The sequence below is a fragment of the Apostichopus japonicus genome, chromosome 2 (assembly GCF_037975245.1).
Source record: "Apostichopus japonicus isolate 1M-3 chromosome 2, ASM3797524v1, whole genome shotgun sequence".
In the NCBI taxonomy this organism is placed as follows: domain Eukaryota; kingdom Metazoa; phylum Echinodermata; class Holothuroidea; order Aspidochirotida; family Stichopodidae; genus Apostichopus; species Apostichopus japonicus.
The window spans coordinates 11,537,332-11,550,812 of NC_092562.1; the positions used below are offsets into that span (position 1 = coordinate 11,537,332).

The following is a 13,481-nucleotide window of genomic DNA, read 5'->3' on the forward strand; positions in this document are numbered from 1 at the left end:
TATACACTGACAGATACAAACCTTAACTGTGACATCACAGTACCTGTTGCATGATCAAAATTCAATTGTGCAGGAGACATTCTCCAAGTATCAATATTTCGATAACCGTACGAACGAAATAAAAGCAAATTTCGCTATGATGCATATACTATATTCGCCTTCTATGAGTGGAAAACTAGTATATCTAGAGACCGTAACCAGGATCATGCACAGTATTGCTCTCGTTCGAAGTGACCATTTCATCTGACGTGGGATCGTCGTGACCACATGGTTACAATCTCGATTTCAGGGGACTGGCATTTGAGAGTGAATCAAGTTGTTTGGGTTTTTCGTTCCCAGACTTCAATCTTTGGTGACTTTTATCATAAAAAGTGTCATGCGCATTTCCCGCGCGTAACCTATATAAGCATTACGTCCCACGTCATCAACCTGGTCTCTTATGCTACAACATCACATGATGACTGCGATGCTATGTACATGTGGCTATTATTTGTCTTCCTCCTTTGACCGAATCACTGTGTCATAGAACGTATACCAGGTGTACACCTTTAAGCTGTAGTGTTATGTAAATTTACCTACTTCGACTCAACCCCATTTGGTTTTACAGGTGTCTCGCATACATTGGTTTCGAGCGGAGCCTATCTATGGCTCTGGGTACGAGTTACCACTTGTGAATTAAGTTACTGTTCAACTGTTCCCGATGGGTTCCAGTTCACTGCAGAATAACAGATGTATTACCTATATTTTTTGGGTAACCTTTTAAAGTAGATTTATGCTGTATACTCTTACAGTTTTACATCATTTTATATTGCTATCAGCATACCCATGAAGATTCTGTGAGCAGAATTCTCAGAATTTTATTTACGTGCTTTTGGGACGCAGACCTTTGAAGTTTGTTGTAGTGGTGAGTAGCTTTCTGCAGTGCTGGATTAACCTAGTGGCAAAAGTAACATATGCTACGGGCCCTAGGGCACCAAGGGCACCTAAATGCTTGCAAGATGTCAATGCCATTAGTCAGTGACTCTACACTAGCGTGTTCTATTACTATCGTATACTATACTGCCTATACTTTTATGAACTGGGTGTTTAGCCAATTAGCACCTTAATTGGAGTTATTATTTTGCGGTTTTATTATTTTAACACAATACTAATTAATTAAATAATTAATGGGAGTGTGGTATCTATGTGATTAAAGAGAACATGAATACGAATGTATTTGGAAGTGTATAGTCACAGCAGTTTTGTTACTTTTGATGGTTTGAAATTGATACATGTTAAGCCCGGGTCACATCTGCGCGATTCAACACGCGATTCAACTCGCAACTAAAATCACGCGAATCAGAAAAGTTGCTTCAAAGAAGTTGCGCTGATTAGGACATTGCTCTATTGCAAATCGACGGCGCAACTTTTATTGCGCAACAAGTTGATACCCGTGTCTAACTACGCGATTCAACCTTCAATTGTATTGCGAGTTGAATCCCGTGTTGAATCGCGCAGATGTGACCCGGGCTTAAGTATAGTAGTATTACTGAAATGTCAGACATATTTATCATATCATCTGCCTGTATATAGCAAATAAAAAGAATATAATCACTGTACTATGCTAGAAAACAACTTTTTACTATTTATGTGTATTTTTGTTAAATTTAGAGCCTGGCCCTTTATAACGTATGCTACAGGCCACGCACTAGCTTATATCCGGCCCTGGCTTTCTGTGTAACGTCATTTATCGATCATCATTTGGATTTGTATGTGATCAATACCATTACCAGCATGTCTGTCGTGGAAGACTGTAGCTTAAAGTAGAATTAAAGAAGAACCCAGCCACTAGTGATATGAAGAGTCGTAACACGAAAACACTGGATTTCAAAAAAGTGACAAGAATCAAAAGAGCGTGTGAAGCTTTACTCAGAATAATCCTATGATTTAACTTAACGCACTACTCTACAGCCAGGACAGTTTACCTAGTAATGACCAAGGCCGCAATCACGATTGTTGAACGGGGGTGAGGGGGCCGGGGTGTGTGGGGGTGAGGGGGTTAATATGTTATGTCGTCCGGGGGACTCGGGTCTTATGAGAGGGGATAGGTCTTGCAAATGGTGCTATATTTTGTCATTGTTAAAGACTGCTCAGGTTGTACCGCACATATATGTTATCTATTTATGTACACTGTAGGTTTCTTTGTATTAAAGTTAGAGGTTTACAGTCTTGTTCTTGGCCAAGGCCCTTTCACACGACTTTTTAGTTCTGCGGATCTTTTGATAAAATATTGAGTATTTACAATCGAAATTAACAAGAATGGACTTGTCATTTCAAAGACGCGTTTATTACATTTGAGGAGACACAAACCCAAGCTGTTATCTTTAGCTTGTAAGAAAGAGATCTTTAAGATGAATAACGCCCCATACTGCCCAAACAGCTATGATAATGCATGCTCCGTTTGAGAGATATTGTAGTTTAATCTCGTGTCAGGGTGCTGGCTTTTTTGTAAATCTGTGATGACATAGTGCCACACGGATCTGAATTATTTCACTTGCTCAGGCTTTGTTTCTTTTCTTAGATTTTTCGTTGCTGTTTTAGGTAGGTTATTCAACATATTTATAGTTATCGCACATAGAACAATGATATAGTGGGTCCATATATGCTTATAGATGATAAAGTACATGTTTACGCATCAAAAAACAATCAAATACGTAAATGGTTTTATTGTTTTACAGGTTTGCACGATAGATTAATTCAGAGAACACATGTAAGTTGTACACAGACTGAAAATACAGTGTGGATTCAGTTTTACCATCTACTGCGGGACAAAGGTTGTTGCCAATCTACTATATTAACAGTTCGACTAACAGTGGTATGCATGGTGTCATTGATGAGACTTGCTTAGTAAAACTTTTTTGAATGGTGGGGAATTTATAATATACAAATACGCTAACCTTCAACAGCTCAAGGTGATATCACATTGTAAACTGATGGGGAAGCAAGTCCTTGTACTCCATGGTAGTACCTCTGGTCTGCATGAGTACTCCATGGTAATAGTTCTTGTCTGAGTACTCTGTGGTAGTAACTCTGGTTTGAGTACTCCATGGTAACAGTTCTTGTCCGAGTACTCCATGGTAGTAGTTCTTGTCTGAGTACTCCATGGTAGTAGTTCTTGTCTGAGTACTCCGTCGTAGTACCTCTGGTTTGAGTACTCCATGGTAATAGTTCTTGTCCGAGTACTCCATGGTAATAGTTCTTGTCTGAGTACTCCATGGTAGTAGTTCTTGTCTGAGTACTCCATGGTAGTAGTTCTTGTCCAAGTTCTCCTTGGTAGTACCTCTGGTCTGAGTACTCAATGTTAGTAGTTCTTGTCCGAGTACTCCACGGTAGTAGTTCTTTTCCGAGTGCTCCATGGTAGTACCTCTTGTTTGAGTACTCCATGGTAGTAGTTCTTGTCCAAGTTCTCCTTGGTACTGCCTCTGGTCCGAGCACTAAATGGTAGTACCTCTGGTCCTAGTACTCCATGGTAGTACCTCTGGTCTGAGTACTCCATGGTAGTAGTTCTTGTTCGAGTACCCCATGTGAGTACCCCTTGTCCAAGTACTCCATATAGTAGTATAGTAGCTCTGGTATACGGGAGAGGTTGCAGAACGTAACCATTGAAACTGAAGGAGCTGGAAGTACAAGGAGGATAACATTAACATTTTTCGCACTTAGTTGCTATCCGAATATAGTAACTCCTTCAGAGAAAACTGGATTCTCGTATTTGCTTGAAATATTATTTATTTTACAAACCACAAGGCCCGAGTTTAGTCATCTGGTATTTGTCAAGAACTAGCAGCCAGCTACCGAGGGGCTACCGTTGCCGTATGGTTCATAGTCAATGTTTGTGCCCCATTGTAGCTTAGTACGTCCCCGAGAACACATACTTCCATGAACGTATAGGGCTAGTGACCATTGGCGTGCACATTATTTCAATTATTGGGGTGGGGAAAAGCAACTCTGAAATCCTCCCGACTGAGTAAGATAGTGACATGAATACATTTATTTTCGCCAAGCTTCTCTGAACCAAATTCTTCCCCGACTGAATATAACCTCCCCCCAACCCCTGCCCCGTCCCGTCCGGCTGAATGTTTTACCCTGATTGAAGATGAAGGTAGGAAGGGGCGTGGCCTTTTATCAACAGGAAATTGCGAGCGCAAAAACGGGATGTTTTGGCGGGAAAAAGATCAAAATTTGCAGACAAAATGTAATATGTGACAATTTGTTAATATCCCATCTGGGCAACAATAATTGCTCCCATGTTACCTATCACGTTCAATATAAACACTAAAATTAATCCCTTTCTTAATGTATTTGTATAATTCACTGTAATAGGTACCCTGTTAGCTACGGGACTTTTTCGTTCAAATGAGGGGTTCAGTGATCTTCACCAGAGAGAGATATTACACATCAAATACGTTGCATTTTGAAAAACGATTAGTCATTAAATTTCATCTATATTTAGGTCCACACAACATTGTGTTAATAATTACATTTTATGTTTTGTGAGGAGTCGAAGGGAGGGGCTGGGGAGGGGGGCTTTTCAACCTCACATCCACACCCTTCAGGATCCGTGCCTGCAAACTAAGGCATCCTCGTAGCATTTTTTGCCCAACTTGTATAGGGCCGAGTTATTCTTGAGTTTTGAATCGATTCAAAACATTTTATCGGATTTTTTTTCATGATACAAAACTGAAAGAAAAACAATAAATTTTTTTTGATTCTTACCTATATCAATAGCTTCAATTCAAATGTATGGAAGATTTCTTCAAAATCAACTTGCAAAGCTACTTTATTAATTATCGTCATACAAGATGGCCACAAATGAAGAAGATAATCACTTGAACACCGCTGTTCAGCCTAGAGTCTTTTATGCAAAAAGATCTTACCCGAATAAACCTAAGCAAATATCTTTCGTTTGAGAGATATCCTAAATAGATAGTGTAAGAGTTGTGTCTGGGAGCTTTTATACTTTTACAACTCTGTGATGTCACAGTGCCACCGGGATCTGATACCTTTTACCTGTTAGTACTGTACCTCTCTTGTCATAATTATATTTCAAGGTAGAACGTTTAACAGTGTCGACACTATAAACCAACTAAAAACACTAAAAACTTCAAGATTTTCGATTTTAGCATCTGCAAATCTCATCTCCATTACAGAAACTAAAATATGACCATAAATAAGGAAATGCATAGAAAATTGAAGCACGTGTAGCTCGAATTATGATGTCATATTTAGACTTGATCAAGTCTTCTGCCTTGTCTGTGAATAAATAAACACACACACATTAAATCTCCCAATTGGAATAAGATTGTTTTTTTAGCTGTTCTTTGAAAGTTGTTATATGAGTTATGGTAGTTATCTCTATATAGCATTGACCAAATAGTGATGGTTAGTTTTGTATCTCCTTTTAAACGATATAAAATTGTAGCCTACCCATAGAGGTGACTGTCAGTCTTATCATAGTGACCTCCTCCCCCCCATCCCCCCTCCACCCTCCCCATTCTCTCTAAATGTGATATAACTAGATCAGTGATTAGTACCGTTATGACCATATTCTACTGTTTCAGGAACCAGTATCCTGCATAACATGGCAGTTTCAGGGGATGTAGCCACATTCAAAGTTTGGGATTATCTCGTCATAGCCGCCGTGCTAATGGTCTCCACGTGTATCGGCATCTACTATGCCTTAGCCGGTGGCCGCCAGCGAACGACCAAAGAATTCCTACTAGCTGACAGAAATATGAATCCAGTTCCCGTAGCACTCTCCTTGGTGGCAAGCTTTATATCGGCCATCACGGTATTAGGAACACCCGCAGAGGTTTACCGACACAACACCATGTTCTGGGTTATATGCTTTGCCTACATAGCCACTGGAGTGATTACATCGAGAACGTTTATGACGATATTTTATGAATATGAGATAACGAGTACGAATGAGGTAAGGAATCTATTTCTGATCGATCAATTAATTAATCGATCAATCGATACAGTGATCCCAAAGTCATTCATTAATTCGTTCGTTTATTTATTAATTTTCGTTCATTCATTCCTGTGTTTGTTCCTCCATTTTACACCCCCTTCCCCCTTCCCACCTTTCAGACCCAGCGCCCAGTTTAGTTTCACTGAGGTTTGTCATAAATCTCGCTAAAGGTGTATACACAACATTGTTGATTTCAGTAAGTTTATTGCTATTTTTTGGCGAAATAAGACTCGAGCAATATACAGGACAAAATCATATAGAGCACTTGATTCTATTGAATTTGTTGCGCCAAATTATTAGAAAATTCAGACTAAGTGACATGTCAGTGCAAACTGAGAATTCAACTTCTTCAAATCTCATCTAAATAGTAGGCTTTTCGTAGTCACGAAACCCGCAAAAATTATGAATGTCAAAATATAACCATTTACTTTAGTGCCTCTTGGAAATATGAGATAAGTCTCGATTTGCCAAGATACATATCTGTTGGTCACACATGAAAGTTTGTATCATATTCTTGTGCAATCAATGTCCAAAGATCTTTAAAAAAAGGAAAAATAAATATAAAGAAAGGTGCAATGATGACGATGGCTGCTCACATATTCCAACTGCAAGCATTGTTTGTCTTCACTGAGTTCACGAGACCAAAATACACTACAGCAAATTAAAATTTTTTAACTGCACTAGCTGCAAGCTTACATCGTAAGTTTATATCATAATTGCTCAAATTAGCATATATATATATGCATATATATATATATATATTTTAGCATATATATGCATATATATATATATTAGCATATGTATATGCATATATATATATATATATATATATATATATATATATATATATGCATATATATATATATATTTATATATATATATATATATATATATATTTGTTGAGATTAGTGGAACACTAGTAGTTGAAACTCAGAGTTTCACGCGTTGAGCGATCATCAGACAACATAGGTCGATGTATATGTTTCTCGATCTAGTGTCCCCTAATTCCACTCCTTAGGAATGGAAATTTATCAAAAGAACGTTGGGATCATTGGAATGATTTTTCGAATATTTTACCAATTTTCGATATTTTTGATATGACTATCTTTCCATGTCTATTCTACAGTACTTGGAAAGGAGATTTAACAAAAATGTTCGTTACGTTGGGACGTTCTTATTCTTTCTACAAATGGTAAATTTTTATGTAATTTTTAAATGATCATGATTACGTCATTACATACCAAAAACTTCATCGTATTTACAATAGGCCTATATATCTATTATATTGGGGATTGTAATTCTGCGCAACATTCATTTTCTTAACTAACACCTCCCTGCTTGAAACAAGCGGCGCATTTGGTGATGCGGACAAAACAAGCACTTTTCAAGACCAATACCCCGTTCCCACGAACGGGGGCTTGCTTCAAGCATGCATAGGTAGAACTAATTATAAGAGGAAGCAGGCCTATCCGTTTACCAAACCTAGCGGCGCCATCGGCACCTTATACCCAGCGGCGCACTGGTTTTGAGTAAAAAAAAACCGTAGACCAATTTCGCCCAAGCACGAGAGCGAAAGAGAGAGAGAGAGGTGGAGACCAAAAACAAAATTTGACCCAGTGAAGAAATTTGAGAGTCACTGCCAAAGACTTAATGGCACGCCATATTTGTTACCAGTATGGTGTTAATACTACATGTTAATTCAAGCAAAAAGAGCTTGTAGCAAAGAATATTAAGTTTTATAAATTGTATTTCTATATTTAAAATGCATTTCCAACCTTGCAGGTCCTTTACCTCGGCATCGTGATTTACGCTCCTGCGTTAGCCCTGAATGCAGGTAATAATAAATCATTTTGGTCAGGTTTATAGCTGCTTCTATAAGATTTGTGGGTAGGACAATCAATTGGAATAGCTTGTAATAGAACCTTTTGATATGAGATTAAGGTCACATATATTCACTTGAGTTGGTAACTGAAATTCCATTACTTTCCCTTTTTTTAGGGGGGGGGGGGGTGGTGGAAGTTGGTTACAACTTTGATCGTTTTGGAAAGGCTGGTTATGCATTTGCATCATTCATTCAATTCTTTTTATTGGTAGATATGCCTTTGTTAATCTTTAGACTGGCTATAAGAACTTCAGAGGGCTATGAAGATTGATAAGGGTATGGAAAAACAACAGCAAGACCAGCGTACTTGATATACTAAGGATGTTACTTTAGTTTTGAGTTAGGAGATGGCCCAGCCAGGTCCCATTCTTCAAATATCAAATCTGTTACGACCTTCCTACATAATACTCTGAGTACTGATTGTACGGGTACAAGTACCCCCCTCTCTGTCCCTCTATAAATAACACAGTTGCTGATGGCAACAAAGGTAACGGAACATCCTGGAGGGTCGCACTTTTAAGACATTTTTTAAGACTCATTTTCATATCATTTGTGTGTTTATTATCAGTGACCGGATTATCTTTATGGGGATCTGTTTTAACGATTGGTGTCGTATGCACATTCTATACCACTATTGTAAGTATAAATGCATATTCATTGTAAGTAAATATGATTATTCATTGTAAGTAAATATGATTATTCATTGTAAGTAAATATGATTATTCACATCACAAAAGTATATCTTGGGTCCGCTTCGAATACTTCAACAGTTTAGACGCATAATTATGTCAAGTTTTGGACATTTGGGTACTGGTCTTCTCCCCCCCCCCCCCCTTCCATCAAGAAATGGTAGGTTACAAAAACATTCTATATAGGCGTATGGTAATGCCAAACGGTCAAATAGCCCCAGCTGGGACAAGTTTGGGCTTTACTGTACTTTTATGTGCCGATTCAAAGCACTGGTATTGACAGAGTGAGCAGTATCCGATAAATTACAAGAACTGTGCATACTGTAAGTACGAGTGCTTTGAAGCATGGTGTGATATAGAGTATAGAGTTAGTATTAGGGTTTTAGCAATGGGAAAGTTGCCTAACTGGCTGCCAAACGTTTCTGCTTTATGAATATTAATGCATGCAAAATTGCATATGAATATTCATTCCATAATTCCTTACTTTCAGGGCGGTCTTAAGGCGGTGCTATGGACAGACGTCTTTCAAGTTTGCATAATGGTTGCAGGTTTGCTGGCAGTCATAATACAGGGCAGTATAAAACTTGGTGGCCTACGAGAAGCCTGGAAGATTGCAGAGAGCAGGGATAGAATTGACTTCTGGAAGTATGTTTATTGGTTAAGTTTTCCTTTCCAATTCGTTCATTATGACAATAATTATGAACATTAAATATAAGAACGAAACCCAACTGTTTTCAGAGAAGAGTAAAAAAAAATTATAAAAAAAATGTATTTGTTATGGGGGATATTTGTAAGAATGAATCCATCTCTTCAAGTGTTTCTGGTTTCACGTTATTTCATCACCTATTAACAGCTTCAGCTTTGATCCCACTGTCCGCCATACATTCTGGGCGTTGTCGATCGGCCAGACATTCACCTGGTGTTCCAGCTACGGAGTTAACCAAGCCCAGGTACAACGGTACCTCTCTTGTGGCAAGAAATCAACCGCACAATTGTAAGTTTTCGGCAAACGTTAAACGGTAGTAAGGAATAGGTTGTAATGATGGAGACAACTTGTTTAGATATGTTTGTATAATAGCAAGGCTCAGTTTGAATCTCATACATTTTTCTGACCAAAGACAATAGGCAATGGTATCACCCAAGCATTAACATAGCGAATGGGTTGTGTGTGTATGTGGGGGTGCCGGGGGGGGGGGGGGGTTGGGAGGGGAGGGCCCTCAGCATCAACACATCAATGACATTTTGCACGCATCGCCCCTACACATCGCCCTTTGTCCTGTTCTTATTATATATGTGTGCAATGCCACAACCAACTAATGTTAAACTTTACTCAAGATCAGTGTACTGACGAGGCGAGATATGGTGTAGTATATTTGTTTGAGATAATTAACAAAGATGTGAGAGTGTGATTTTTTTTTGCATTTCCAGGTGGCCTCAGATGCAATTTGGTGCAATATAGCACACTTCAACACCCACTCCATTTTGTAAATAATTTTGCATTTTCACCTGGCCTTAGATGCAATTTGGTGCTCCAAATGAGATTTTTTTCTCATTTGGAAATGATAAAGGGGTTTTCTGACTTGCGAAGCGGGGGGGGGGGGGGGGGGGGGGCGGGGATGATACTTCCGCCCCCCATATTTTTCACTGGGGGGCTGGCGCCCCCCAGCCCCCCGGTTCCTACGCCCTTGATCATATGTATACAAGACAACCAGTATATCACCAGGGGTGCAACAACAAATTACATACTGGTGCTGGGGGGGGGGGAGCGGGGTGGAGGCTAAGAACTTATATCGTGCAGGGGAGTGTTCTAAGGGCAGTGGTGAGCCCTGGAAAGTTGGTACAATTGTGCATTTTTTGAAACAATCATAAAAATTGTGTACTGTGGACTAGTATTTTTGAAGCATTCTGTCTACTAATGCGGGTTGGGAAGGAGGACCATCCTCTCCCCTTGACGTTTTTTACTGGAGGACTGAATCCCTCAGAAGTTTATGGGGTTGCACCCGTAGGTATGATGCTACCGATTTGCCAGTGGATACAAATCCCCCCCTGTCCTATCCTTAAAAGATATTGATTGCTGCCCATTACATTGTATGCATCATATAACCCTCAAAATCACAACTCCCTTACCCATGCATGAGCTCCACCCCTCCCATCCCTTTACTTATAGAACGCTATATTTTCCTCTAGGGCCTTGGGTATGGCTATTGTTGGCATGATAATTGTGGTCAGTCTCGCCTGCCTGGCCGGTGTAGTGACGTTCGCTTTCTATGCCGATTGTGATCCGTACACCATGGAACGCATCACAGCAGTCGATCAGGTGGGCCATACGTCAGTTCATCGTAACCTAAACAAGGAAATGTAAGAATATGAAATACCGGACCTAGAGTGAATTTCAAATGTAGAGGAGGGAGTGTTGGAGAGAAGAAAGCTTGAGCTAAGCAGAATGTAACCATTAAAGACTGTAATGTTGAAGAGCAGGTTTGCTTACCCCCTCCCCCCCCCCTCCTTCCCCTTTCTCCTACCCACCCACTTGAGTCACTTATCAGAAGAAAAAAAGGGGTATGGTTGCCCACTCATCCATCAAAAGGAACTTCATTCGGCTATTCCACATCACTAAACCAATTATGTATAGTATACATAGAGAATAGCTTTGGATCATCGTATGTACATGGATAGGCTCATAACAGTATGAACGTTAGGGAATACAGTGCTTTTACTATTAAACAAAGTAAATAAAGGTTAGTGGCAAAGGAATAAATGACTGAATAAAGAAACACCTGTCGAACCTAGAGTACCATAAGATCTTCTTAGTTTTACTCTTTCTATTCTTAAATTGTGCCATATTTTGTGATGGAGCTATTTGGAGACTGAATTAAAAAACACCTGTCAAACCTAGAGTATCATAAAATCTTATTAATGTTACATTTTCTATTCTTAGATTGTGCCCTACTTTGTGATGGAACTATTTGGAGATAGACCTGGTCTTCCCGGATTATTTACGTCATGTGTTTTCAGTGCAGCTTTGAGGTAAGAGCCTTGTAGGTCATAACCGAGGGGCGGACAAATTAAACATTTCTATTTCTGCAAAGTAACATGTTTTGGTTGGCAACTGCTGTTAAACTTCCATTGTGCAACAATCTCTGCTATTTCCGTCACGTTACCTACTACTGCTGTTTGATGTAGTTTTAGCGGCCACAATGGTGGTGCAATCAGCTGATATTTCGACCAAATCTTGCATTTGTTTTGAACATATAAATTTTGTCCCGGGTTCCAATTATCTATCGTGGCACGCATTCACCAAAGTCGGCTCTATTTTTGTTCAATCTACCATTTTGTTTCTTTAAACACAACCGTTTTAAAGTGCTTTTTTTGTCGGCAGGCCTATACAGGTAGACAGGTCCCTAAAATAGGCTAGTTCGAGTCCCTGTTGGTGAGCCTTGGTGGAATGTATGGATGGATACGGGGTTCTTTTGTGCGTGGCCATGCTTTGCTTTTTAAACGGTACCGATGTTTTCTTATACATACACAGCTATACAGCGGTACTTATTCCTATTCTAGTCTGCCGCCACCTTCTCCCACTCCCTTTCCCATCGTCTGAGAAATCTTGCATACGCCACTTAATGGTCACTGCATCACACTGGAACTGATCAGTTTTTTTTTTTAATAAATGTTCCGCCGGTTCATAACCAGCATTTTTATCCTAATTTATTCAATCAAATGTTCAGCCTATATGTTGAGTAACCTCACATCATTCGGTAAATGTCACATTCTTTGGTTCCCTTGCCCCTACCTGCACTTTCCAGCCCGTTTTTAATTCCCTTCCCCGCATTTTGGTGCGACCATCATCTTCTCCAGTTAACCGAGTATCCTACGTCACAATTTTGTCTTCACTGTCTTCAGCACTGTATCGTCTGGGCTTAATTCATTGGCTGCTATCACTGGTGAGGACATTATTAAATCCATTTGGCCTGATATGTCAGAGAAAAGATACACCATCGCTATCAAACTTGTTGGTAAATGTTTGTTTTTTTTTCTTTTATTTTGTTTTCATTACTAAACCTAAACACCCACCCCTTAAGGGCCTTTTTGCCCTTCACTTTCTTACTCTCACCATATTGTATAAGTTAGGTCATTTAAGCAGCAGGGTGGGTGGTGGGTGTAAAGCAAGTGTTCCCACCATAATTTGCTGAAAGATAAAAAAATAAATAAAATGACAAAAAAAGACACGTCATATAAAAATTTCAATATGATTCCTCTTTTTCATATGTATTTTGATGATTGAAATCACTATCACTGAACATACATAATTACATTCCCAAGGAACTCCAGAATAATTCTTTTTTTAAATATGATTGCAAGTTCCTCATCAGCTTGTAAAATGAGCTTTAACAGATGCTTTTTCCCACAAAGAGAGAGAAAGAGAGTGGGGGGAAAATGATTGAATGCTTAAAAATAAATTGTTTATGTGTCAAATTGATTAATTTTTTGTGTTTCGTTTGTAAAGTTAAATACTAATATATATATACTTTAATATCATTGTCTTTCTAGCTTGTGGTTTTGGAGTTATAGCCATATTAACTACTGTGCTTGCATCTCAACTTGGGGCGATTTTACAGGTAAAATAAATACGGTATACATTTAAAAAGAGACTAAAATTCCAAAATACAATTAAGCTGCTCTATTTCCTGTCGTTAACTCGGCCACTTATTCCTTCCTCCCTCGCTCTGTATTGTCTTAACTTATTCTCTTTCAGGATCACGCATGCGTGCCAGTGCAGGATATATGTTTCACAAGAATGATAATCTTATCTGAGTTAAATTGAAAATGTCACAAATGTAGCTCAAAATGGATCGTGACTTTTGTCAGCCTTTTAAGCGGTGGTCAAATGGACGGTTATGTT

The 13,481-nt window shown here is 39.0% G+C and overlaps 1 protein-coding gene and 1 long non-coding RNA gene across 5 annotated transcripts in view; one reads left to right on the plus strand and one right to left on the minus strand.

The window, feature by feature from the left end:
• The window catches only part of LOC139977992 (sodium-coupled monocarboxylate transporter 1-like), a 71,065-nt gene that overhangs the window by 44,391 nt on the left and 13,193 nt on the right, over positions 1-13,481 (plus strand). For 3 of the 4 annotated variants that reach the window (XM_071987885.1, XM_071987901.1, XM_071987891.1), the window contains 10 exons: positions 5,598-5,968; positions 7,137-7,202; positions 7,793-7,844; positions 8,461-8,528; positions 9,072-9,226; positions 9,435-9,575; positions 10,769-10,898; positions 11,520-11,608; positions 12,482-12,594; positions 13,130-13,197. In XM_071987885.1, the coding sequence (XP_071843986.1) occupies positions 5,618-5,968; positions 7,137-7,202; positions 7,793-7,844; positions 8,461-8,528; positions 9,072-9,226; positions 9,435-9,575; positions 10,769-10,898; positions 11,520-11,608; positions 12,482-12,594; positions 13,130-13,197 (1,233 nt within the window). In that variant the 5' untranslated portion in view covers positions 5,598-5,617. Of the gene's footprint in view, positions 1-131; positions 905-2,717; positions 2,750-5,597; positions 5,969-7,136; positions 7,203-7,792; positions 7,845-8,460; positions 8,529-9,071; positions 9,227-9,434; positions 9,576-10,768; positions 10,899-11,519; positions 11,609-12,481; positions 12,595-13,129; positions 13,198-13,481 lie in introns of those variants that run through there. The other variant, XM_071987909.1, reaches the window with a different exon arrangement.
• The window catches only part of LOC139978039 (uncharacterized), a 33,505-nt gene continuing 22,781 nt past the window's right edge, over positions 2,758-13,481 (minus strand). Inside the window, exons 2-4 of the long non-coding RNA XR_011796885.1 lie at positions 12,372-12,549; positions 10,709-10,925; positions 2,758-3,656 (exon numbers count right to left, since the gene is read on the minus strand). This is a non-coding gene — a long non-coding RNA (uncharacterized lncRNA). The remainder of the gene's footprint in view (positions 3,657-10,708; positions 10,926-12,371; positions 12,550-13,481) is intronic.